This window comes from Pristiophorus japonicus, chromosome 17 (assembly GCF_044704955.1).
Source record: "Pristiophorus japonicus isolate sPriJap1 chromosome 17, sPriJap1.hap1, whole genome shotgun sequence".
Classification (NCBI taxonomy): domain Eukaryota; kingdom Metazoa; phylum Chordata; class Chondrichthyes; family Pristiophoridae; genus Pristiophorus; species Pristiophorus japonicus.
Window position 1 is genome coordinate 25,578,123 of NC_091993.1, and position 26,168 is coordinate 25,604,290.

At 49.4% G+C, this 26,168-nt stretch overlaps 1 protein-coding gene across 4 annotated transcripts in view; it reads left to right on the forward strand.

Annotated features, from left to right (window-relative positions):
- Positions 1-26,168, forward strand: part of akap13 (A-kinase anchoring protein 13) — a 185,968-nt gene that overhangs the window by 152,715 nt on the left and 7,085 nt on the right. For all 4 annotated transcript variants that reach the window (XM_070858491.1, XM_070858494.1, XM_070858492.1 and 1 more), the window contains 10 exons: positions 510-758; positions 3,089-3,165; positions 9,143-9,324; positions 10,824-10,906; positions 12,441-12,629; positions 17,288-17,449; positions 18,921-18,991; positions 20,028-20,069; positions 21,655-21,705; positions 25,390-25,863. In XM_070858491.1, coding sequence (XP_070714592.1) covers positions 510-758; positions 3,089-3,165; positions 9,143-9,324; positions 10,824-10,906; positions 12,441-12,629; positions 17,288-17,449; positions 18,921-18,991; positions 20,028-20,069; positions 21,655-21,705; positions 25,390-25,863 — 1,580 coding nt within the window. The remainder of the gene's footprint in view (positions 1-509; positions 759-3,088; positions 3,166-9,142; positions 9,325-10,823; positions 10,907-12,440; positions 12,630-17,287; positions 17,450-18,920; positions 18,992-20,027; positions 20,070-21,654; positions 21,706-25,389; positions 25,864-26,168) is intronic.

The following is a 26,168-nucleotide window of genomic DNA, read 5'->3' on the forward strand; positions in this document are numbered from 1 at the left end:
TTTCCAACTCTTGGTCCGTGGCCTTGTCGGCTGCAGCACTTCAAGTGCACATCCAAGTAATTTTTAAATGTGGTGAGGGTTTCTGCCTCTACCACCCTTTCAGGCAGTTAAAGTTAATTATTAATTCTTTGGGATTAATTAAACATAATTAACTTTATCAATTGGACAGGATGGCTTGTGGTAACTTTTTTTTACATGAAGATGGCGCACCTGAATGGTTGGGAGTTATAAATTAAGCGAGGTACCAATTTTAAAGCCCATCTCGCCTGTATTCCCAGCTAAAGTTAGGATGCGTATAGCCAAACACAAGTTGAACCTCCCTTATCCTGCACCCTTAGGACCTGGCCTGGGCCGAATGAGGGATTTTGCCGGATGAGGGTGGGGGGAGGGCTGGGGGGAGGCGGCCCGGTGGGAGGAGGGGGACATTGCTTGTGCGCTTCTCATTAAGAATTCGAGTTAGGTCTTGACCCCACCCCTATGTGATTATTCTTTCCTCTCGGTCCTCACAGAAAATGAAGATGATCATGCTGACCTCACGAAAGCACTGGCGATGATTAAAGAGGTGATTGCCGCTGTGGATAACAAAGTTAGTGAATGTGAAAAGAAGGCCAGGCTCCTGGAGATCCACAGCAGAACGGAGACCAAAGCCATCATGAGACTGAAGAGCGGCCAGATGTTTGCAAAGGAGGACTTGACACGGAGAAAACTGGTGCACGATGGGCCTGTTACATTAAAGACTGCAGCAGGAAGGCTAAAAGGTACAGCATTTGCATCATTGGAGTTATGAGGTGGGAGTGACATACCTAAGGGATGCTGGTTGGGTTAAGGTGGAGGCCCATTTTCTACAGCAGTGTCTTGTTTGAGAGCCACACTCAGTAATGCTGCACCTAAGAGTTCCCCTCCATATGCCACCTAAAAGAGTGAGTGAGTTGCTCCTTGGTCCTACCAACTGCTGAGGGATGTGATTGGGGCCCAGGCGAGGCATGAGTTTGGGCCCAGGGGCCCGGGCCAGCCCACGTGTACGCACTAGGTCCGTGCAGCTGAGCTGGTCTCCAGTCGTCCTGGATAACCCTGGCCACTGGACCAAGACCGAGCTCTGCCAAGCCCGTGTGGTGGCTGGTGTGCAACGGCCACCCCACGTTAAAAGAATCCACACACAGGCATCTTCCACCCTTCAGGATGAAGTTCGGGACCTGGAATATCAGGTCCTTCATTGAAACACCTGTGAACTCATCCCTTTTTGGCGTGGAAGCAAGTCATCCTCATTTTGAGGGACTGCCTATGATGATGACATCAGAATTAAAAGCTAGTTGGTCTCACTACCTCCCTTTGCAGCATTTTCCAGACAGGAATAGAGCATTGGTCCACCTACCCTACTGATCCAACCTTTCGTATGTTTACCTTGATGTTTTGCTAAATCTAATAACCCTGAATTCTTTATGCTGACAGGAACTCGCCCAGTTCCTTTTCTGAAGCTCATCACAGTTTCTTGTTGCCCGCCCTTGCTCTTGGCCTGTCCCATCTGTTTTTCCCCTCTTAACAAAGGTTGCCTGAATTCTCCATTTTAAAAAAAAATGTATTCACTCACTGGATGTGGGCGTCGCCCATCCCTAATTAAGGAGGTGGTGGTGAGCCGCCGCCTTGAACCGCTGCAATCCCTGTGGTGAGGGCGTTGAGCACCTCGAGTCTTGTTGCCGAGAGCATGCAGAAACCAAGCACAGACAGCGGAAGGAGCGTGCGGCAAACCTGACCCACCCATCTTCAACAACGGTCTAGCCCACCTGCGACAGAGACTGTAATTCCCGTATTGGACTGTACAGTCACCTGAGAACTCACTTTTAGAGTGGAAGCAAGTCTTCCTCGATTTCGAGGGACTGCCTATGATGATGGAAGGTGCTCCCACAGTGTGGAGTTTTTTGTAGCGGTTTGGTGCAACTGAGTGTCTCGCTGGGCCATTTCAGAGGGCAGTTAAGAATCAACCACATTGCTGTGGGTCTGGAGTCACATATAGGCCAGACCGGGTACGGGCGGCAGATTTCCTTCCCTAAAGAACATTAGTGAACTAATGGGTTTATCTGACGATCCAGTAGATTCAGGTCAGCATTACTAGCTCTTTAATTCCAGATTTATTTAATTAACTGAATTTGAATTTCCCAGCTACTGAGGCGGGATTTGAACCCATGTCTCCAGATTATTAGTCCTCTGGATTACTGTTCCAGTAACAATATCACTATGCTACCGTACCCAGCAGTGCTAAGCAGCACAGTTTTAGCTGATAAAACTCCAGCAATATCCTTGCACATACGCCCCCTAAACCATACTGCTTGCCAATCGCTGCCTAAAATCCTTGAGGTTAGGTAAGTGAAGTATGTGGCTACAGGGAGATGGGATATTACATAGAAACATAGAAAATAGGTGCAGGAGTAGGCCATTTGGCCCTTCGAGCCTGCACCACCATTCAATAAGATCATGGCTGATCATGCAACTTCAGTACCCCATTCCTGCTTTCTCTCCATACCCCCTGATCCCTTTAGCCATAAGGGCCATATCTAACTCCCTTTTGAATAACGAACTGGCCTCAACAACTCTCTGTGGTAGAGAATTCCACAGGTTCACAATTCTCTGAGCGAAGGAGTTTCTCCTCATCTCGGTCCTAAATGGCTTACCCCTTATCCTTAGACTGTGACCCCTGGTTCTAGACTTCCTCAACATCGGGAACATTCTTCCTGCATCGAACCTGTCTAAACCCGTCAGAATTTTATATGTTTCTATGATATCAAGCAAGTGGAAACTATACCTATGTGGGTTTCTCAGTCGTTTGATTTGGGTTTCTATGCTTGCCATTCCAGGAGAAAAATATAATGTGCGTGATGGAGCACAGTCCCCTTCAATTCCCCTTCCCTCCCTCCCCACCCCACCAGATTTGGTGATTAAACCCACAAGATGAACGTGTCAAAGGAACTCTAACCGCTGAAGCACACCATCCCACTTCGACTGTTGATGTAACGTTAAAGGTTCATTTGTGGTGGTTATAATTGTTTGTGCTTCAACTGCGTGTGTCTTAAGATGCTTATCTCTTGCCTTGTAGAAGTCCAAGCTGTGCTGCTGTCTGATGTGCTTGTCTTTCTTCAAGAGAAGGATCAGAAGTATACTTTTGCTACACTGGTGAGTTAAGGATTCCTTTGAGGTCTAATCATTTTTAAATATTAATTGCTGTCTCACTTGCTTGTGTAACATTCTGCACAACACTGCATTCAACCTTAAACATTCACTCCCTCCACCACCGGTGCACCGTGGCTGCAGTGTGTACCATCTATAAGATGCACTGCAGCAACTCGCCAAGGCTTCTTCGGCAGCACCTCCCAAACCTGCGACCTCTAGCACCTCGAAGGACCAGGGCAGCAGGCGCATGGGAACACCACCACCTCCACGTTCCCCTCTGAGTCACACACCATCCTGACTTGGAAATATATCGGCCGTTCCTTCATCGTCGCTTGGTCTAAATCCTGGAACTCCCTCCCTAACAGCACTGTGGGAGCACCTTCACCACACGGACTGCAGCGGTTCAAGAAGACAGCTCACCACAACCTTCTCGAGGGAAATTAGGGATGGGCAATAAATGCCGGCTTTGCCGGCGATGCCCACATCCTGGAACAAATTTTTACAAATGAGCTGATGATTGAGTCTCCATATTGTTTCCAATTCAGATCAAATAAGGAAAGGCTGTAAAGTCGTCCGATGTGGGCTGCCCTACATTTATGCAATTTAATTGGGAATCTCATGCTGGCATTTTTAGATAGCTATGCATTTAAATTCCGCCCAAGAGCTGGGCTGACGTAGTCCTGAGAGAGTGCTACATTGTAGCAGATACTGCCCTTCATGGGAACATAGGAATGGGAGTGGGCCATTCAGCCCCTTCCACCATTCAATTAGCTCATGGCTGACTCCGCTGAAGCATTGAGCCAAGGCCCCTCAAGATCGACGCTCTGTTTCAAATCCGTCAGGCTGCAAATCTCTGGCTTTCGGCAGAAGGTCAAGGACACCCGCCAATGCCTCAATATTGGTCGGCCGTTCCAAAGAATGTTTGCCTATTTCGGTGGCAGCCAGAAGCTGCAGCAGGAAGTCAGCGAGGTTGGTATTGTGAAAAGATGAGATCACATTGGACATCCTCGTCCGAGCTAACTGAAAAATAAGTAAAGTAGAAGAGAAGTCTGGGAGTGCAATACCACCCCACCTATAGTATAAAAAGGACCTGGCTCCTGTTTCATACAAGATACCTCCATTCTAGTCAATTCGTTGCCTCCTTTGGAGACCTGCCATTTTGGGTACTGGTTCGCAATTGAGTAATCTTACACTTGCATTGGAGTCAGGGAAAGACAGGCTTGCATTGAGACAGCTCCTGATCACGCCCAAGCACTCTGCAGGAACTGAATTACTTTTTAAGTGCAGTCACTATTGTTATGTGGGGAAACGCGCTGGAAAATTTCTGCACATCCAGATCCCACAAACTGTAACAAGAACTGTTTTTGTTTTTCATTTGTGAGAGGAGAGGAGAGGAATAGTAAGCTTAGTGAAACCTGACCTCTGTACCCTTGCGCTATCCTGAGCTAATGGGATTTGGTCAGATTTTTCACCCTCTGGAATCTGCAATAATCCAATAATCTAACTGCGGTTAGAGACTGCACTCCTGCTCCAGATTCGTAATGAGAACTCGCAGGAAATGGGCTAAATTTCTAAACTAGTTCCTGGTTTTTTTTGTGTGTTTGGAGTGGGCATTTCCCCGATCTTGGTCTCGAACTGAGAGGCAAAGCAGCAAGTGTCACAAACTCGTTCACAGATAAATTTGCGTGCAAGCATTTGGGGCGAGCCAAGATAAGATGCTTGTCACCGTTGGTCAAGACACTGCTCAATATTGGCCTCCACAGTCACGTAGCCTGTCGATAGTCACCGTCTAGGCTCTCGCCTGAAGCGAGGTACTGGAGCAAGGGTCGGCGGGTGGGGTGGGGGGGGGCGGAGGAGGGGGAAAAGAAGCAGAAGCCTGGGCAATACCCACTATCCTCGAAGCAAAGGCATTTACCCCCCCAAACCCCATTATCCCCAGCGACTGAAGCTATTGTGCATATCAAAGATTGTGCATGTTAAGTTGTTACTACAACAACAACTTGTATTTATATAGCGCCTTTAAAGTAGTGAAACATCCCAAGGCATTTCACAGGAGTGTTATAAGACAAAATAAATAAATTTGACACCGAGCCACATAAGAAGAAATTAGCGTAGGTGACCAAAACCTTGGTCAAAGAGGTAGGTTTTAAGGAGTGACTTGAAGGAGGAAAGAGAGGTAGATAGGTAGAGAGGTGGAGAGGTTTAGGGAGGGAGTTCCAGAGCTTAGGGCCCAGGCAACAGAAGGCACGGCCACCAATGGTGGAGCGATTATAATCAGGGATGCTCAAGAGGACAGATATTTCACAGGGGTTGTGGGGCTGGAGGGGATTAGAGATAGGGAGGGAGGGGGGCGAGGCCACAGAGGAATTTGTAACTAAAACTGAAAGTTTTGAAATCGAGGCATTGCTTAACCGGAAACCAATGTAGGTTGGCGAGCACAGGGGTGATGGGTGAACGGGACTCGGTGCGAGTTAGGACACGGGCTGCTGAGTTTTGGATGACCTGAAGTTTACGTAGCATAGAATGTGGGAGGCCAGCCAGGAGTGCGTTGGAATAATTGAGTCTGTAGGTAACATTGGCATGGATGAGGGCTTCAGCAGCAGATGAGCTGCTGATGATACGCAAGAACATAAGAAATAAGGGCAGGAGTCGGCCCCTCGCGCCTGCTCCGCCATTCAATAAGATCATGGCTGATCTGATCTTGGCTTCAACGCCACTTCCCTGCCCGCTCCCTATAACCCTCGACTCCCTTATATCTCAAAAATCACAGCTCTCTGGGGCAGAGAATTCCAAAGACTCTCGGCCCTCAGAGAAGAGATTTCTCCTCATTTCCGTTTTAAATGGGCGACCCCTTATTCTAAAGCCACACAGCTTTCCAGCATAGACCACACCCTGCATGTTTTGTGTTCAGTTGTGGGGCTGTGCTCCTTGTAGTCATTCTCACCCTGACACATTATCCCGTCGTGGGGCCAGTCACCATACATATACTGACGACCTCCAGCTCGTTGGTTAGGACACGGGCTGCCGAGTTTTGGATGACCTCAAGTTCACGTTGGGTAGAATGTGGGAGGCCAGCTCGGGGTGCGTTGGAATAATCAAGTCTAGAGGTAACAAAGGCATGGATGAGGGCTTCAGCAGTGGACGAGCTGAGGAAAGAGCGGAGACGGACTTCCTGTCGAACAGCAGTTTCTATTTGCAGTTAAGAATGACATTGCTGTCTTCGAGTGACTACATAACCAGGCATTTGGAAACTGCTGATCATGGGGGGTTTTATCTGCAAAGAGTATTCAGCCACACTAAGTTTGGACTTTGAGTCATCTGCAGAATAGCTGGTAGAAATTGCCGTTTCAGGGCAGTAACAGCCGGGAGGTGGGACATTCTACACCCGGCAGGGAAGTCCAGCCCGGCTCGAAACATTCGGGTTACTGCTCCCGGAAGGAAGCGGAGCGCAAAATAACGGGCTGCGCTTCCTCTCTGGGACGGTGGTGTGGCGGACGGGTCGGCAGCGGGGTGCAGCGTACGCACTGGGCTGCCTGGCACTGCCGCGTAGGAGGGATTTAATGAAGGCAGGGGCCCGAGCTGCAAACCATGCAGTTAACAAATGGGCCACCGAGGTGATGGGGCGCGATGACAACCGTCCGGCATTCGAGCAGAGAACAATCACCACCCAGACCCTGCGATCGACAGAAAATGTTACAACATGGCCGCAAATTCCCCTTTAACCAGCGAGAGGCCTGCCGCCCGGTTCACGTCCCCAGCACAGCTTCAGGGGGCGCTCCCCAGTTTATGTTCCGGAGCCGGCGCAGCGGGACGCTATACGGGTTACTGCTGCCGCTAAACTCCAGCGCCACATAATGGGAGTCATTAGCGGCGCTGCTCCCGGGTGAAAAGTCATTTCTCCCCCTCCAGGGGAGGGGGCGCTAACAGGAGCCGCAAACGGCCCGAATTTCTCGGACTAGGCCCAAGTCTATACAAATTATTCCCGTCCCCTCCCATTTAACAAGGTATTTACATTCTGAAGACCATTCAGATGAGGGCACAGGGGGTTGGAATGCAAAGACCCTGAACATTTCCAGGGAATGAAGCTGAAAGGGAGATTCAGTCCCACACCACCCATTCTCTGACCCTACCTGTTGTGCACTGTACATTTTGTGAAGATGGTGCAAAAGCACCTCTGCCAATTCTGCTTGGAAGCTACCCCTTAGCAGCAGTGGCAAAGCAGCCTGGTGTGAGCTTATCTGGTGGTTAGGCCTTTGACCACAAGAATACCCTGGTTCCTGCTGTCACTACTGATGCTGTTTCCTCAGCATCTATATTTCTTGCTGTTGATGGTGCTGCATTTTCCTACTTGTCCTCGCTGTAACGAAGCGTGGAATAGCAACCTGATTGACCAGCCGCAAGAATCTCCCTCGCAAGTGTGTGTGTCAACACCATGCACTGTTGTGCTTCAATAGGTCCTCGAAATGCTTCCTTTGCACACCACGGGAACACCGCGACACTTGAACTCGCTGTACAGGATGTGTTTCAGAAGTCTGTTGTTCACACAAGCACCACGTCCCGCCCAGCACAGCTGTCCCTACATTTGCATTGTCACAAGGCAGTTTGATGTTCCCGCACCTCTCGATATCGGGCTCCATCCTGGTGGGGGACCTCTGCCACTGCCAGGCACCAACCTACAGTGCACCAATCCATGGTACCGATGTATTACTGTCCTGTCAGCCTGCACCAATTGTTCATTTTCACCTGGGTACTTGCTCCTTTATATTTTTGTCATGATTTACTCCTCCTTTCCCCTAACCTGCCAACTGCATTTACATTTCCCAGTGTACACCCAGTCGCTAGACCTTGGTCCGTGCTTTCAGAAGCTGGTCTCCAGGGAAAGCCTCCATCTGACTCTCTTTCTCTCTCTCTCTCTCTCTATCTCTCTATCTCTCCTTCCTTTCTCTCTCTCTCTCTATCTCTCTATCTCTCCTTCCTTTCTTTCTCTCTGTCTCTGTCTCTCCTCTCAATCTCTCTTACTCTCTCCCTCCCTCCTTCTCTCCCTCCCTCCCTCCCTCGCTCCCTCCCTCGCTCCCTCCCTCCCTCCCTCCCTCTCTTCCTCCCTCCCTCTCTCCCTCCCCCTCACTCTCCCTCCCCCTCACAATCTTCTCCCCTTCCCTCACAATCTTCTCCCCTTCCCTCACAATCTTCTCCCCTTCCCTCACAATCTCGCGCCCTCTCTCAATCTCTTTTCTCTTGCTCTCTCACTTAATCTCTTTCTGTCGCTCACATGCTTTCTCATTTGCGTGCTCTCTCTCTCTTGCGCGCTTTCTCTCTCTCTCACATCTTCTTCCCCCTCCTCCCCCAACTGCTGCTCACCATCATCATGCTCATATCAGGAACCCGGCAGAATGGCCCTCAATCCAGAGCCCATCATGACGAAATGCATTAATAGCTAATATTCAAACATCATCCCATTCCAACTCCCGCCCCCGTATCGATGCTTACTGGGGAGCCCTTGCTTCTACTGGGCTACTGATCCATGGCGCAGGGCACGGGATGGAGGTGAGGGCATCCCAAGCGAGTCATAGTATGAGATAGTCACCAATAAATCCAATCGGGAATTCAAGAACAACTTCTTTACCTAAAGAGTGATGAGAATGTGGAACTCGTTGCCACAGGGAGTAGTTGAGGCGAATAGCATCGATGCATTTAATCGGAAGCTCGATAAGCACATGAAGATGAAAGGAATAGAAGGATATGCCGATGGAGTAAGATAAAGAAGGGTGGGAGGTGACTCGTGTGGAGCATAAACACCGGCATCGAGCGGTTGTGCCGAATGGTCTGTTTCTGTGCTGCACACTCCGTGTTATTCCCACTTCTTGCCCCCGTCGGGCTGCAACATCTTTTCATTCTCGGGTGGGGGGGGTGGGGGCGGCTTTCCTCCTTTTACTTTCCGCTCAACCCGTTGCCAGCTGATGTTTTCTCACGCTTGCTCTAGGACCAGAAGTCTACGGTGGTGCCGCTGCAGAAGCTTCTCGTGCGCGAGGTGGCGCACGAGGAAAAGGGGTTGTTTCTCATCAGCGCTGCGGCCCATAAACCGGAGATGTATGAGCTGCACGCCAGCTCCAAAGAGGACAGGACCAACTGGATGCAGATCATTCAGCAGACTGCAAACACAATGTAAGTGCCCTTTGTGTGGGAGTGTGACTGGAGCCCAACTGAGAGTGAAGGAGATAACACACCACCCCTTCGGCCACCGGTCAATATCTCAAACCCATTTATTATTTTGCCCCCAGAAAAATATCCTAGAGACCCCTCCTGATGCTGTGAATGGGGATCGTAGGTTTTACGTGCAATACCCAGAGCAAAGGAGAAGAAATATTTTGCCTAAGTTGAGAAGGAAGCTTTTGGAATTGTGTTTGGCAGCTCAAATTTCATCTACACTTTTTTTATGATCCAACAATTGACCCTGGCCTCTGAGGAAGAAAGAAAGGCTTGCATTTATATAGTGCCTATCACGACCACCAAACGTCTAAAAACACTTAACAGCCAATGAAGTACTTTTTTGGATAGTAGTCACTGTTGTAATGTGGGAAACGCAGCAGCTGATGTGCGCACAGCAAGCTCCCATACACAGCAGTGTGATAATGACCAGATAAGTTTTTTTTGTTACTTTGATTGAGGGATAAATATTGGCCAGGGACACTGGGGGTAACTCCCCTACTCTACTTCGAAATAGTGCCATGGGATCTTTTATGTCCATCTGAGAGGGCATACGGGGCCTCGGTTTAATGTCTCATCCGAAAGATGGCACCTCCGACAGTGCAGCGCTTCCTCAGCACTGCACTGGGAGTGTCAGCCGAGATTTTTTTTTTATGCTCAAGTCCCTGGAGTGGGACTTGAACCCACAACCTTCTGACTCAGGCAAGAGTGCTATCCTGAGCCACAGCTGACACTCCACAGGGCAACCACCGTGCAATGTTGGAGTTCATTTCTGGACCAACACTTGCCAAAATTGGGGAGGCAAAAAAAAACCTTGTACACTTGCAGTAATCACTGTCGGCTTCAAAGATTTACCAAAGGCACAGCTTTGCCCACTGGAAGCACCCATCAGGAACTCTCAAGGGTGCTGCTCTCAGATTCCAGTCTATTATGGATGGGGAGCGTGCTCAGTATCCCAGTCCGTGCACCCGGTGGGCAAGGCTCCTTGCCAGAAGCATACATTCGGTAAAAAGGCCCTGCAATGTCAACGAGATATTTGCTAATATAACCCTCGCCACCAAACCGGATTCTGCCCAGCAGTTTTTGTTTCTAATGTTATTCGGCAGGCATTTAATCTTTTACTGGTAAGAAATTTCCAATCGAGCCCAACCTTTGAAGACTTCCTATCCAGGATGGAAGGACTTGTCACCAAGGAAGCTTGTTATAGATTAGGACCATAGTCCAGTTCTGCTCCGTGTGTTGTGAACTGCTCGTTTCATCTGTAGGAAAATGGTAATAACCCATTTGGTCTTTTATGGAGTGCCCACCCTCTCTACCTGCCCAACCCCTAGTTTGAAGGACAATAACTTGCTTCCTCATCGCCCCTGAATAAAATCCCACAGTGCTGTGAACATCTGTATTTCCCCCCCCCCCCCCCACCACCCTGCCTTAATCCTCTAGTCTGGTTCCTCCCACAGGGGACAGGATGAAGATGAAGGAATCCCGAGCGAGTCTGAGGAAGATCGGCGGCAGTTAGAGAGCAGAGCCCGGGAGCTGAAAGGTACAGCGCTTTTATTTATTGGGTCGGTGGGGACACAAAGATATAATTGCTGGTTTCAGACCGGATCAGTGAATAGGGGTGGATCTCATAGCTCGGGTTCTGGTGTTTGAAAATTCACTGAAAAGCTTAATAACATTTGCACATCACCAGACACGGAAATAATTAGGGGTGGGGGAGGCTTTGAGCTTTTATTAAAAAGATTATTGATCTATTTTGCGCCTTTTTAGAAGTTGTGGGACCATCATCCAAATCTGGACAGGTGATGTATGAGCATCAGACATATTCTATTACTGGCAAGAGGGAAAACATAAGCAATAGGAGCAGGAGTCGGCCATTTGGCCCCTCGAGCCTGCTCCGCCATTCAATAAGATCATGGCTGATCTGATCATGGACTCAGCTCCACTTCCCTGCCCGCTCCCCATAACCCTTTACTCCCTTATCGCTCAAAAATCTGTCTATCTCCACCTTAAATATATTCAATGACCCAGCCTCCACAGCTCTCTGGGGCTTTCGATTCCACAGATTTACAACCCTCTCAGAGAAGAAATTTCTCCTCGCCTCAGTTTTAAATGGGCGGCCCCTTATTCTGAGACTATGTCCCCCTAGTTTTAGAATAAGGGGCTGCCCATTTAAGGGAGGTTCAATATTTTTTGCGAATTTTGTTCCCCACCTCTTCATTGTTAACACAGTAGCTTGCAGACAGAGGGGGGCGGTTCCAGGGCAGCAGTCATGCTGCGATACCTCACCCCTGGGTCACGCTGCGATACCTCACCCCTGGGTCACGCTGCGATACCTCACCCCTGGGTCACGCTGCGATACCTCACCCCTGGGTCACGCTGCGATACCTCACCCCTGGGTCATGTGCGAACTTTGACGGTGCATTCCAACCGATTGTCCTGTTGAGAGAAAGAGCCTTACCAACAACAACAGCTTGTCTTTATATAGCACCATTAACCGAGTAAAACATCCCAAGACATTTCACTGGAGCGATTAGCAAACGAGATCTGACCTAAATCAGACCCCAAAACATTATTGGTGTGTGATGTGTTCTGCCTTTGCTGGACAGGCCTACCAAAACTCAACAGGCAGTGACCTTACGAGTATGTGGTGTATTGTAGTACTGGAGGAAGGGGGGGGGGGTGATGCGGTTGTAATCCGCTAACTCAACACCAGGTTAAGATTGAACCTGGGCTGTATTGCTAATTACCCCACTGGGCATTGGACCATTATTCCCCATCTCTTGTCTAGTTTCCATTCTTCTTCCAAGTTGCTAATTTTCTCCTTTCTCCCGACGATTGTTTTTTAAAAAATGGACACGGCAGCTCTTACACGCACGTCAATCACCGGCTCTGGTTTAAGACCCATTCGGCGGTGCTGAGCTCTACCGTGTTAGTTTACCGGCGACTTCCCACGTTTTATTAACAGCAAATAAACATTTACTTGCGCGGTGTGCAAGAGCCACACACACACGCACACACACAGTACGAGAGTTTAGCGGGTCTTCCGTAATTTCATTTCATTCTTTGGAACACAGAGAAGCTGCAGGAACGAGACCAGCAGATCCTCTCCCTCTTGGAAGAGAAGCTGAGGCTGTACAAGGAAATGGTGGAGGCCAGCGGCCATGAAGAGGCATCTCGGAGTCTGATTTCCCGGCCCTTGTTCCGAGCAAGTTCGGAGGATGCCCCCAAGGGGGAGTCATTGCTCAAGGACGCAGTGAAAGAAGGTCAGTTCAACAACAAAAACTTGTATTTATATAGCGCCGTTACTGTAGTGAAATGTCCCAAGGCGCTTCACAAGAGTATTCTAAGACAAAAGAATTTGACACCGAGCCACTAAGTAGAAATTAGCGCAGGTGACCAAAAGCTTGTGGGTTAGACACAAGGTTACCACAATGTGTTACCCGATCTGGTCAGGTCCATGAACTGTATCATGTCTCAGGTAACCATCCATCCAGTTGTGAACCAACGACAACAACAACTTGCGTATTTATATAGCGCCCTTAACGTAGTAAAACATCCTAAGGCGCTTCACAGGAGTGTTATAAGACAGAAATTTGACACCAAACCACAAGAAATAAGGGCAGATGACCAGCTTGGTCAAAGAGAGAGGTTTTAAGGAGCGTCTTAAAGGAGGACAGCGAGGCAGAGAGGTTTAGGGAGGGAGGTCCAGAGCTTGGGGCCCATGCAACAGAAGGCACCAATGGTTGAGCTGATTATAATCAGTGATGCTCAGGAGGGCAGAATTAGAGGAGCGCAGGCATCTCTGGGAGGGGGACAGGGGTTGTGAGGCTGGAGGAGATTACAGAGATAGGGAGGGGCGAGGCCATGGAGGGATTTGAAAACAAGGATGAAAATCTTTGAATTCGAGGCGTTGCCAGACCAAACTGGGGTCAATCTGTGGTAGAACCTGACCCTGGAGCTTATTATGGCTTTTCTTTTCAGTAAAAATGTGATTAAAATTCTGGAACGGATTACCAGTGGGCATGCTCGAGCAGAAAGCCAAAGGGATCTTTTAAAAAGAACTTGGTTGAGTCCCTATTCGGGAAGCAGGTGAAGGGCCTTTAGTCTGAGAATCACAGTGCGCAAGCTGATGGGGATGTTTGTACGGGTAGGATAAACAGAGCTATGGTCTTCTGTTCTTACGGGCGGGGAAGTGGAGCTGAGCCAAGATCAGATCAGCCATGATCTTATTGAATGGCGGAGCAGGTTCGAGGGGCCAAATGGCCGACTCCTGCTCCTATTTCTTATGTAACTACTACAAGCAGCGTTAGCAGCCTGTCATTATCCCGCCGTTCACCCTATCTAGACTAATGTTTTTCTAACTCCTGCCATTACCATTTGAATTTGGCCCATCATCCCTTTTGTGTCTCTAACCTCTCCTGTCTTCCACCCTATCACTGACCTTCCCGTATATTCTTTCTTCCCCTCCCCCTCTCCGTGCTTGTTAAGAATCCGTTCTTTCCGAACACTCTCCAGTTCTGACGAAGGTTCATCGACCCGAAACATTAACTCTGCTTACTCTCCACAGAATGCTGCCTGACCCGCTGAGATTTCCAGCATTTTCTGTTTTTATTCCAGATTCCAGCCTCCGCAGTATTTTGTATTAGTGGCCTGTGAGGTAGAAATGGCAGAGCACCATATAAATCTTTTTTAATAATCTCAATAAATCATTATTAACCCAGTCCTGGAAGTTGGCAACTGGCAGTCCCTCGAGAAAAGACCTATTTTCCAATGGTTTTTTGCACATCTGACTCGTTCGGTTTATTGACCAATGTTAAGTGCTGTTAAACCAACAAGCAGTTACAAGTTATTACTTTAAATGGCGATGTGCGGCTTGTAGAGGAACCTCCCATCCAAGTGAGGGTGTTCAACTGAAAATTCGCCTTGCGCTGGGATTTTTTCATTCTTGAGATGTTGGCATAAGACCATAAGAAATAGGAGCAGGAGTTGGCCATACGGCCCCTCGAGCCCGCTCCACCATTCAATAAGATCATGGCTGATCTGATCTTGGCCTCAGCTCCACTTCCCTGCCCACTCCCCATAACCCTCGGCTCCCTCCACCTTGAATTTATTCAATGACTCAGCCTCCACTTCTCTCTGGGGCAGAGAATTTCAAAGATTCACGGCCCTCTGAGAGAAGAAATTCCTCCTCATCTCCATTTTAAATGGGCAGCCCCTTACCTGCCCTAATTCATTCTTGGGATGGTGGCATTGCTGACAAGGCTGGCATTTATTGCCCATTCCAAATTGGCCCTTGGGAAGGTGGTGGTGAGCCGCATTCCTGAACCGCTGAAGCCCGTGTGGTGAAGGTGCTCCCACAGTGCTGTTAGGGAGGGAGTTCAAGGGTTCACGAGAGAGAGGAACCCTGGGTCAACCCTGGGGGGGGGGGGGCGGGGGGAAGGTCTTGGGATGGGGGGTGGGCTGTTTGGGGCTGGGATTGGGAGAGACTTCTTCACTCGGGGAGTTGTTGGCCTGTGGGGTTCCCCGCCGCGGAGAGTTGTTGATGCCAGTTCATTGGATGTGTTCGGGAGGGAGTTGGATCTGGTCCTTGTGGCTGGGGGGTCGGGGGTGTGTGTGGGGGGGGGTGCTGCTGGGGTGGGTGATCAGCCATGATTTGTTGAATGGCGGTGCAGGCTCGAAGGGCCGAATGGCCTACTCCTGCACCTATTTTCTATGTTTCTATGTTTTCTAAGAACCAAGCCTGTAGTGGAGGGCACTAGCAAAGTTGAAATGATACACGAGTTGGGGTTTCGGCATCGCAGTGTGTGACAATGCCAGAACTTGCCTTTATTCACCGTGTAAACCCAATGATGAGTTGCACTGACCTGTTTCACTCCCCTCAGTGGGTAAATACACTACCCAGCGTGGTACTGAGGTCCCAGGTTCAATCCTTGGTCCGTGTTCATTGGCTGATATAAGCTGGAATTGTGGTGGTGGGTAGCAGGGATTGGGTGGGGCAGCAGGAGTGAAGCCAGCCTACATTCCTTCCCTTGATTGCTATTTGGTAATCCCTGGTGGAAAAATGCATGTGTCCATGGTTGAATAGCCGGTTAATACTTGGGGAAGGTGCCTGTCGAATAGCAGCATAGCAAGAATGGGCGTTCCTTCATCGTTGCTTTGGTTACAATTCTGGAACTCCCTCCCCACCCGCTCCTTAGCAGCACTGTGGGCGCACCTTGACCACACGGACTGCAGCGGTTCACGAAGGCATCTCACCACCACCTTCTCATGGGCAACTCGGGTGGCCAATAAATGCCAGCTTTGCCAGCGACGCCCACATCGTATGAATGAATTAAACAAAAGCCCGTGTCTTCAGTAGCGGAAAGAGGAGCAACAGACGGGAAAGGAAAACTAATTCCGTGTGCACGTTTCAGACGTACGCCGGCCTGTCCCGGGCGATGGGAGATCAACATCTCTCGGCTTCTGATTTGCAGCCTTTTGATACTGTTATCTGGCCAGAAAGTGTGGTCGCTCTGTGTACGTAAACTGCTGGCTGCATCCTGGAAATGCCAGACAGCAGGTTCGCTTCAGTAAAAAGAAATCAAATCACAAAGCACAATCTGGGGTGGTGGAACTGAGCCAAGAAAATACAGGCAAACCACAACAGCTTGTGTCCAAACATTTTGTTCATCCATAGCTGCACTATTGATGTCCATTTCTCCGTTTCATTGCAAATTGTTTGTGCTCATCAGAGGAAAAAGAATACTTTGTAGTTTAAGCTCCCAGTGTCAGGACTGAACACGCCTAGATAGGAACAGGAGTGGGCCATTCAGTCCCTCGAGCCTGTTCCGCCAATCACACAATTATTGCGGTTGAGGAAGGCCATTCAATCCATTTTGGTTCATCCATCCAGGAAGATCCTAATTTCCTTCCCACCATTGCAGCATCCAGTTTTTGAAATGATCCCTGAGCTATCACCCCACTGCTCCATCAGGGAATCTACTCCCAAGCATTGATCACTCTTCTTCTGAAGAACTTCCTTAGATCAGTTCTACATCAGCCCTTTATTAGTTTGAACCTTGTGTCCCCTTGTCCAACTCTTGATCTGCATTTGCATGTTCAATCATCTTCATCTGCAGTCCCTCGGAATCGAGGAAGACTTACTTCCACTCTTAAAATGAGTCCTCAGGTGGCTGAACAGTCCCTGTCACAGGTGGGGAAGATAGTTGTTGAGAGATGGAGTGGGTGGGACAGGTTTGCCACACAGTCTTTCCACTGCCTGCACTTGGTTTCTGCATGCTCTCAGTGACGAGACTCTCTAAGATCACCTCTCTTGCCTCCATTTAAGCTTCTCTGCTGTTTGCTCATAACTCCAATCTTTACATAAGAATATAGGAGCAGGAGTCGGCCATTTGGCCCTTCGAGCCTGCTCCACCATTCATCATGGCCGATCTGATCCAGGCCTCAATTCCACTCTTGAACCGCTGCAGTCCGTGTGGTGAAGGTACTCCCACAATGCTGACTTTGTTATAGCGGTTTAGTACAACTGAGTGTCTCGCTCGGCTATTTCAGAGGGCAGTTAAGAGACAACCACATTGCTGTGGGTTTGGAGTCACATATAGGCCAGACCAGGTAAGGGCAGCAGATTTCCTTCCCTGAAGGGCATGAGTGAGCCAGATGGGTTTTTACACCAATCCGGTAGTTTCATGGTCACCATTACTGATACTGGCTTTTTAATTCCAGATTTATTTAATTAACTGAATTTTAAATTCCCCAGCTGCCATGGTGGGATTTGAACTCACGTCTCCAGATCATTAGTCCAGTAACATAACCATACCCCTACCGTGCCCCTAGTGACGGCACTGACTCGATATTGTGCTCCAATTTTCTGGGTTTGCTCTAAGTTCCTCCCGCCTATTTACTGAACTCTCCTTTTCTCCAGTGGAGACCCTGCAGAACTTGCTCTCTCTGAGCTTCGGCGGGGCGATCGGACAGCAGGCAGCCGGCCTCGCGGAGACGGAGGGAGTCACGGGCCACATCTCCTTACCCAGGAGGGCCGAGACCTTTGGCGGCTTCGACAGCCATCAGATGAGTGCCACGAAAAGTAAGTCGGTGTGGATCGAGGGGTCTGTGCCTTTTTTTAAAAAACAAGCCTTGTACCTTCCATCGAAAGATGGTCGCGCTAAATGGAAACCTCGCCTCCAGATCCGTGCAATAGGCCTGGTCTGGACCAGGACAGCAGTTGGCAATGTCACATTGGTTAGGGGCGAGAGAAGAAGAAGAAAAACAGCCAGAGTTCCTGGTCATTACCCAGTGGTCATCGCTGGAATACGCATGCGTATGACTCATGGGCGGGAGCAGCGTCCGGCGTGGCTGTGCTGCCCTTCATAGTCGAATAGCCCGCCAGTTCTCACCCGCCTCTGCTCTCACATAAAGAATTAACACTACAGCAGGGGGCGGGGGGGGGAAACAGAGCATCAGAGGGGGATGTAGAACTGTACCGTGGCACAAGTCCGCTCCTTCACTCGGGGAAAATCGACGGGGGGGAAATCAGTCATATTGTGGACTTGGGTGCAGGGTGTACGTCTCCGGGCACGCAGAGATTGAATGTTCCTTTCTGGCTGTTGTATCACGCACACTTTTTCTAAATTAGTGATGTTTTGTGTACTACATTTCTTGTTATATTAATGTTTTGGTCCTACATTTTATTAGAATGCAATACTTGTTCACAATTAGAGAAAGCCAGATACACTGCCTGCATGAATCCTCATTCACATCTTCAAATCCCTCCTTCGCCTTTCTCCGCCTACCTCTATAATCTCACACCCTACATCCCGCTCGCACCCTCCACTGTTCCACCGACAGTGCGCCTCATTCTCTCCGCTCCGCCACTGGTGGCAGAGGCTTCCTGCACTCTGGGATTCTCTTCCCAAGCTCCTTCCCTTTGCTGCCTGTCTCCCATAGAATCATAGAATGGTCACAGCACAGAAGGAAGCCATTCGGCCCGTCGAGCCCGTGCCGGCTCTCTGCAAGAGCACTTCAGCCAGTCCCACTCCCCTGCCCTTTCCCTGCAGCCCTGCAAAATTTTTCCCTTCAGGTACTTAGCCAATTTCCTTTTGAAAGCCTCGATTGAATCTGCCTCCACTCCCCTCTCGGGCAGTGCATTCCAAATCCTAACCACTCGCTGCGTAAAAAAAACATTTTTTCCTCAATTCGCCTTTGGTTCCTCTGCCAATCACCTTAACTCTGTGTCCTCTGGCTCTCGACACTTCTGCCAATGGGAACAGTTTCCCTCTGTCCAGACCCCTCATGATTTTGAACACCTCTTATCAAATCTCCTCTCAACCTTCTCTGCTCCGAGGAGAACAGCCCCAGCTTCTCCAGTCTCTCCACGTAACCGAAGTCCCTCATCCCTGGAACCATCCTCGTAAATCTTCTCTGCCCCCTCTGGCAGGCCGTCACACCCTTCCTAAAGTGCGGTGCCCAGAATCGGACACAGTACTCCACTCTTATCACGTGGATTGTTCTGTGAACAAGTTCTCTGCTGAGCTAAACTGCAGCACCTTTCCTCGTAGATGGAGAAAAAGATGAGGTAGAAGATGGGCAAGACCTTCGCAGAACCGAGTCAGACAGCGTTTTGAAAAAGGTAAATGATCCCCGCTGAAACATCATTTGGGTTGCACTTTAGCAAAATACATTGTGGAGTTCTCCTCCCTTCCTCAACCAACGCCACCGACAACAGACGTATCGACGCTGGAGGTTTCAGGACATGGCCTCTTGCCTCTGGCCACTCCGCCCAGTCAAACCGCCTTTCACCGCCATCTCTTAACATTTATATAACTAATAAATAAAAATGTTCGTAGAAAATGAAAAAGAAGACTCGGGTTTGTTTTCCTCCTGGGGATTTTGCTCGCAGCGGTGTCCTGGGGATTAATCTTCGATTCCTGGACACTCCAGGGCAATCCTGGAGAGTTGGCAACTCCCGACCTGACACACGTCACTGTCGTGGGATCGTTGTACTCTCCTGTGTAATTCTAACTCGTGTGGTTAGTGTGCCCTCTGGTGGCTAAGTTCTGTAACTGTACCTTGGGTGCAGCAGGGAGATGTCCGTGAACTACAAACCTCAATCCTTTCCACCTTTTTATTTAACATTATAAAATTGGGGAGGGGATAAAACGACCGAGATTTCTTAATCGGAAATACCGCAGCGTTTCCTGAATGCTTTAGTGTCGATGTTTCTATTGCTGCTTTCCTCAGCCCAGTGGCATTGAGAAAAGAAAAGAAAGACTTGCATTTATATAGTGCCTTTCACGACCACTGGACGTCTCAAAGTGCTTTACAGCCAGTGAAGTACTTTTGAAGTGTAGTCAGTGTTGTAATGTGGGAAATGCAGCAGTCAACTTGCGCACAGCAAGCTCCCAGAAACACCAAAGTGATACTGAGCAGATCATTTGTTTTTTTGTTATGTTGATTGAGGGTTTAGAGGCTCATAGGCGTGACCCTCAAACCTGCATCTGGCCTGGGCTTAGTGCCAAAGATCCAGAGGTGCGTTTACACACTGAATTATAGGGGTTGGGAATACAGGTTGTGGCAGAGAGTTCTGATCGTTTTTATTTTGAAGTTTACCAAAGATAACCTGGTGGTATGTTTCAAATCAATATTTTCCCTTTTTCTTTGAATAGGGACTGACTAGCAATTTGCTGTTGCCGATTAGAAAGAATGAGGTAAGGCTGATTTTTCTGTACAACTCGACAGGTATATCTGGGCAAAAACTGAAAATGATAAATGTCTTCAACTGAGGGTTGCGCAGTGTGACAATGTCACAATACCCAAACCAGAAAGCCAAGTAATAACTCATCGTATGCATAATTCAAAAATATTATGCCTTCCCCCTCCGCCCCCCCCTCACCCAGCCCCCACCCCTCCTCTAAAGCGGTTGATGTTCGGGTTCCACGGGTACCGACTACCCTTCAGTATCTCCCCCAAGTGGCCATCTCCACTTGTCAGCCTAGACTGTGCTTGTTATCCAGTCCAACCTGTCCTTACCCAACATCCATTCCCAGGATACCAGAGATCACAAAGGGAACCCTGTGAGATTTAAAAAAAAATTAAACCACGTTGATTTATGGTGCTGCCAGCATTGATTGCTTTTGCACCGGATATACGGCACAGAAACAGGCCATTCGGCCCAACCAGTCCATGCCGGCGTTTAAGCTCCACTCGAGCCTCCTCCCGTCTTTCCTCATCTAAATCTATCAGCATAACCCTCTATTCCCTTCTCCCTCATGTACTTGTCCAGCCTCCCCTTAAATGCATCGATACTATTCGCTTCAACCACTCCCTGTGGCAGCGAGTTCCACATTCTCACCACTCCCTGGGTAAAGAAGTTTCTCCTGAATTCCCGATTGGATTTCTTGGTGACTATCTTATATTGATGGCCTCTAGTTATGCTCTTCCCCACAAGTGGAAACACTCTGTCTGTATCCACTCGATCAAAACCTTTCATCATTTTAAAGACCTCGATTAGGTCACCCCTCAGACTTTTTTTTTCCCCCAAGAGCAAAGAGACCCAGCCTGTTCATCCTTTCCTGATGTGTATACCCCAGCATTTGATAGAAGTGTTTTCACCTTGGTGTAAGTGAGGTGTGCGTCTCCCCCAGAGCGGGTCTTGCACTCCCGACTGGGACCCACCCAATACCTGCCGCCAGGCTGCAGGAAGGCCGGCTTTTTGCCAGGGCCTCCTAGAAACGGCCTTGGCAAATCCAGAGGGCTTCGATCGGGGCACCAGTGGCTACACAAGACCCACTCCGTGGGAATTGTGGGTGTGAATACCCCGATGACACCCCGTGTAAAATGAAGTTAATGAGTAGTGGGTTTGAGGACGTTTTATTTTAAAGCTGCCTTTGAAGATTTGTAAACAACTTGTATTAATCTGACAGAAAGGGTTAGGGCAGCTTTTATTTTGGTTTGAGTGGAGGAGAAAGTTCAAGGCGTGGTAATTAATCTAACACCTGACCTCAACTTGCATAAAAGGCCGTTTGGGTACCTCACGGTAGCTAAGATTCGAGTTTTTTTTTTGCTTAATTGCATTGCCTAACTTTTAGGAACTACGACATGACTTTAAAGCAAGACTTTTTAGATGTATAAGTGTGATGGGAAGAGGAGCTGTGTTCCACACTGTATTTTGTAACCATTCGCTCCCAGTGATGTTGGATTCTCTCTGGGTTCAGTGTTAACACACAAAGGAGGAACGTTGGCTTCACAGGTCCTTGATGCTGCTTTTCCTTACACGGTTTGTTTACGTTTCAGCACGTGCTTCAGAGGGTACTGAGTCTACAGCAGTTGCTGCTTGGGTTACAGGTACGTCCACAGCACTTTATCCCACCAGTCATGGTTTCCTAAGCTGTCAGAACTGACCGAGAAACATGGGCGAGACCCACTCTACCTTGGGATGCGCATTTGCCCCTTAATTGTCTTTGTACTAGCTTCTGTAAGAATGTAGCTTCAGGTAGGCAGTAACTCTTAACTTCACCAGATTACTGTCAACCACAACACCAAGAAATATGGCCAAGATCAGGGCGTCGGATTCCAAATCCTTTATTAAGCGCGGTGAACTGTAAGAATATAAAACAACGAACAACACTAGATTTCAGTCATCATCATCATAGGCGGTCCCTTGAACCGAGGATGACTTGCATCCACACCAAAAAAGGATGAGTTCACAGGTGTTTCAATGAAGGACCTGAACTACATCCTCAGGGGTGGAAAGATGCCCGTGCGTGGATTTTTTTTACGTGCGGTGCCCGTTGCACACCAGCCACCACACAGACTTGTCAGAGCTAGGTCTTGATCCAGTGGCAAGGGTTATCCAAGACAACTGGAGACCTGCTCTGCTGCGTGGACCGAGTACGCACACATATCACAGTGTGGGTTGGCCCGTGCTGCCCCTGGGCCCTGATCACGTCCCTCTACAGTCTCTCGCTGCTCCTTCGCCCCGACCTCGTCGCTCCTGCTGTACCTGCCCACGCTCCAATCACCGACCTGGACCTGATGACGTCACTCTTCGCTGCCGTCGCCCTCCTGCACCAGCTCGCGCTGCTCCCTGAAGCAGTGGCCGTATACACTGTCAGGAACAATACAATAATCCATGAACAATCCGATAAAGCAGCAATAAAGAGAAATTGCTTACCTAGCTGTGGTTGTGGAGGGGTCACATTAACAGGGGTCTAATTCCTAACTAACAAGAAGATAAACTTTCGCAGCAAAATGTCTATCTGTTAACGCTACTTCGTCACTGTCTCCTGAATTCGAAGGGCCCCACCCTGTGGCGGGAAACGGTAAAACACAGTACGGTGTCTCTGGGGTGTCACAAAATGGCTCAGACCATCACACAGTCTTCCTTCTGAGAATGGAAGTCCCAGAGCTTGACCACTAAAGCATCCAGACCGATTTTCTCTCATCCTTTTCAGATCATAGAATCATAGAAATTTACAGCACATTTAGGCCCATCGTGTCCGCGCCAACTGACAGAGTTACCCAGCCTAATCCCACTTTCCAGCTCTTGGCCTTGTAGCCTTGTGAGTTACAGCACTTCAAGTGCATATCCAAGTACTTTTTAAATAATATGAGGGTTTCTGCCTCTACCACCCTTTCAGGCAGTGAGTTCCAGACCCCCACCACCCTGTGGGTGAAAAAATGTCCCCTCAAATCCCCTCTCAACCTACATAGAAACATAGAAAATAGGAACAGTAGTCGGCCATTTGGCCCTTTGAGTCTGCACCGCCATTCAATATGATCATGGCTGATCCTCTATCTCAACATCATATTCCCGCTTTTTCCCCATACCCCTTGATGCCTTTTGTTTCTAGAAATCTATCTATCACCCTCTTAAATATATTCAGTGACTTGGCCTCCACAGCCTTCTGTGGTAGAGAATTCCACAGGTTCACCACCCCTCGAGCCTGCTCTGCCATTCAATAAGATCATAGCTGATCTAATATGCCCCCTGGTCGTTGACCCCTCTGCTAAGGGAAATAGCTCCTTCCTATCCACTCGATCTAGGGCCCTCATAATTTTATACACCTCAGTAAGGTCTCCCCTCAGCCTCCTCTGCTCCAAAGAAAACAACCCCAGCCGATCCAATCTTTTGGCTGGGATAAGAGTTGCACAGGTGCCATCACGGCCAATCCTTGTGTGTGAGCCGAGATCGCCATCGTTCCCGGCACAGTTCCAGTCTTCATCCAATGGTCCACCTTTGCAAATCGGGAGCAGGGACACTTGCTGATTGGCCTTCCCTAGCCCCTCCTTGGCCCATAGGCCAACTGTAGCACCCCATCTTCGGACTGGAATTGAACCGGGAAACCTGGTTGGAAAGAATGAGGAGTGAGTTACCCATTCCCCAGCAGCCAATTGAGGCGTTTCTTCAGAGGAAGTGAGTGGTAATCGGAGGATGATGAGGCCAAGCTTCACTCAGTCAAGAAATCTGTTTCGTGTTCCAACAGCGCCCTCAACTGTTCAGCAGTAGTAAGCTCAATTCTTATGCATAACATAAGAAATAGGAGCAGGAGTAGGCCATTCGGCCCCTCGAGCCTGCTCCGCCATTTAATAAGATCATGGCTGCTCTGATCCTGGCCTGAACTCTACTTCCCCGCCCGCTCCCCATAACCCTTGACACCCTTATCGTTCAAAACTATTTCCACCTTAAATGCATTCAATGACCCAACCTCCACAGCTCTCTGGGGCGGCGAATTCTACAGATTCACGATCCTCTGAGAAAAGAAATTCATCCTCATTTCCGTTTTTAAATCCTTATTGTAAAACTATGGCCCCTAATTCTAGATTCCCCCACGAGGGGTAACATCCTCTCTGCATCTACCTTGTCGAGGCCGCTCAGAATCTTATATGTAATTAATGTATCTTGGGATTGGGGCTGGCACTTTATAATACAACTGCTGTAGAGGCAAAATCTATTTCAGATCCATTTTTTGAGAAGCCCAGTAGTCCTAGAGTGCAGGAGATCCGCAAGGTGTAGAAGAGTCGGAGAGAATTTGCGCTAAATCAAGAGGTGGCCAGTGGAACTCTTCTATCAGCTTCTGTATGAGGTGCCGATAAACTGAATGTTCCAGGCTGCACCTCGTTACTATTGAATTGTTTTCATCATCATCATAGGCAGTCCCTCATATCGAGGATGATTTGCTCCCGCGCCAAAAAGGGATAAGTTCACAGGTGTTTCAGTGAATGACCTGATATTCCAGGTCATGAACTGCATCCTGAAGGGTGGAAGATGCCTGTGCGTGGATTTTTTTAACGTGGGGTGGCCGTTGCACACCAGCCACCACACGGGCTTGACAGAGCTAGGCCTTGGTCCAGTGGCAAGGATTACCCAAGACGACTGGATACCAGCTCTGCTGCACGGACTTGGTGCGCACACATATCGCAGTGTGGGCTGGCCCGTGCTGCCCCTAGGCCCTTGCCTCTCCTGGGCCCCGAACTCACACCTCACCTTTGCCCCGATCACGTCCCACTACAATCTCTCGCCGCTCCTTCGCCCCGACCTCGCCGCTCCTGCTGTACCTGCCCGCGCTCCAATCACCGACCTGGACTTTGATGACGTCACTCCTCGCTGCCGTCGCCCTCCTGCACCAGCTCGCGCTGTACCTTGCCGTGGTACACCGCCTCGCTGCCCATGGCCACCGCTCGCCGCACCTTTTATGGCCCCGACCTGCCGCTGATGGTCTCTCACAGGTCAGGGCCTCCACAACGTAACTGTCAAAGACTGAACTGGCTGGTGCTCTTTAGAAAAGTGTCCCTGGGTCAAGTTTAGTCCCAACTGTGCAGCATTTGCCTACAAAATCCACCAAAAATGTGCAAACGTTGTTGTCAATTCCTCCTCCCCATCCTGAAGGTGCTCACTCCCTGCTGTGATACAGTTCTATGGCCCAGGTACCCCCGCCCCCCGCCCCCCCAAAAACTCTTTCCGAGGCTTGTTGCACTTACTAATCGCTTTCCTTGTGTGTGTGTGTGTGTGTGTGTGTGTCCCGGCAGGCTGTGGTGGTGCAACAGGATTCCTTCATCGAGGACCAGAAGCAGGCGTTGAACGAGAGGAGCGAGCGACTGACGCGCTCGTCCCTGCGACCCAACTCGCTGATCGAGCAGGAGAAGCAGCGCAGCCTGGAGAAGCACCGGCAGGAGCTGGCCAACCTCAGGCGGCAGCAGGTTCAGCACCTGGAGGAGAAGCGGAAGTGGGAGAAGGAGTGGGAGAGCAAGGAGCGGGAGCTGGACGAGCGGGAGGCCAGCGCGGCCCAGCACGAGGACGAGACGGCGGGCCTGCGGCGAGAGGTGGAGAAGCAGCGAGAGGAGCTGCAGTTGCGGAAGGAGGAATACCAGCAGGACCTGGAGAGGCTGCGGGCCGCACAGAAGCAGCTGGAGAAGGAGAAGGAGCAGCTAAAGAGGAAGGAAGAGCAGCTAACTCACCAAAGACAGGACAGCCTCTCGCACTCGGACTCCCTCAGTTCACAGGTACAGGCAACAGCGCAGTCCCAGAAAGGTTCCCTTTTGTTAGTTGGCTGTTTGAGACCTGTCGAAGTCCATCACCATCTTAAAAGATTCCAAACCCACCTACTGAAATCCGCACCACTGGATGCAACGTACACACTCTTTCCTGCTATGGGATACACCCCACTTAGCTGAGTCCATTGAATTTGGGCGAGGATTGACAAAAGCCACGGTTTAAGAACCCCCTAAATGTGCGCGATTGTACCCGCCAGAGTTTAACAAGCTATATGTAAGAACATAAGAAATAGGGGCAGGAGTCGGCCATTTGG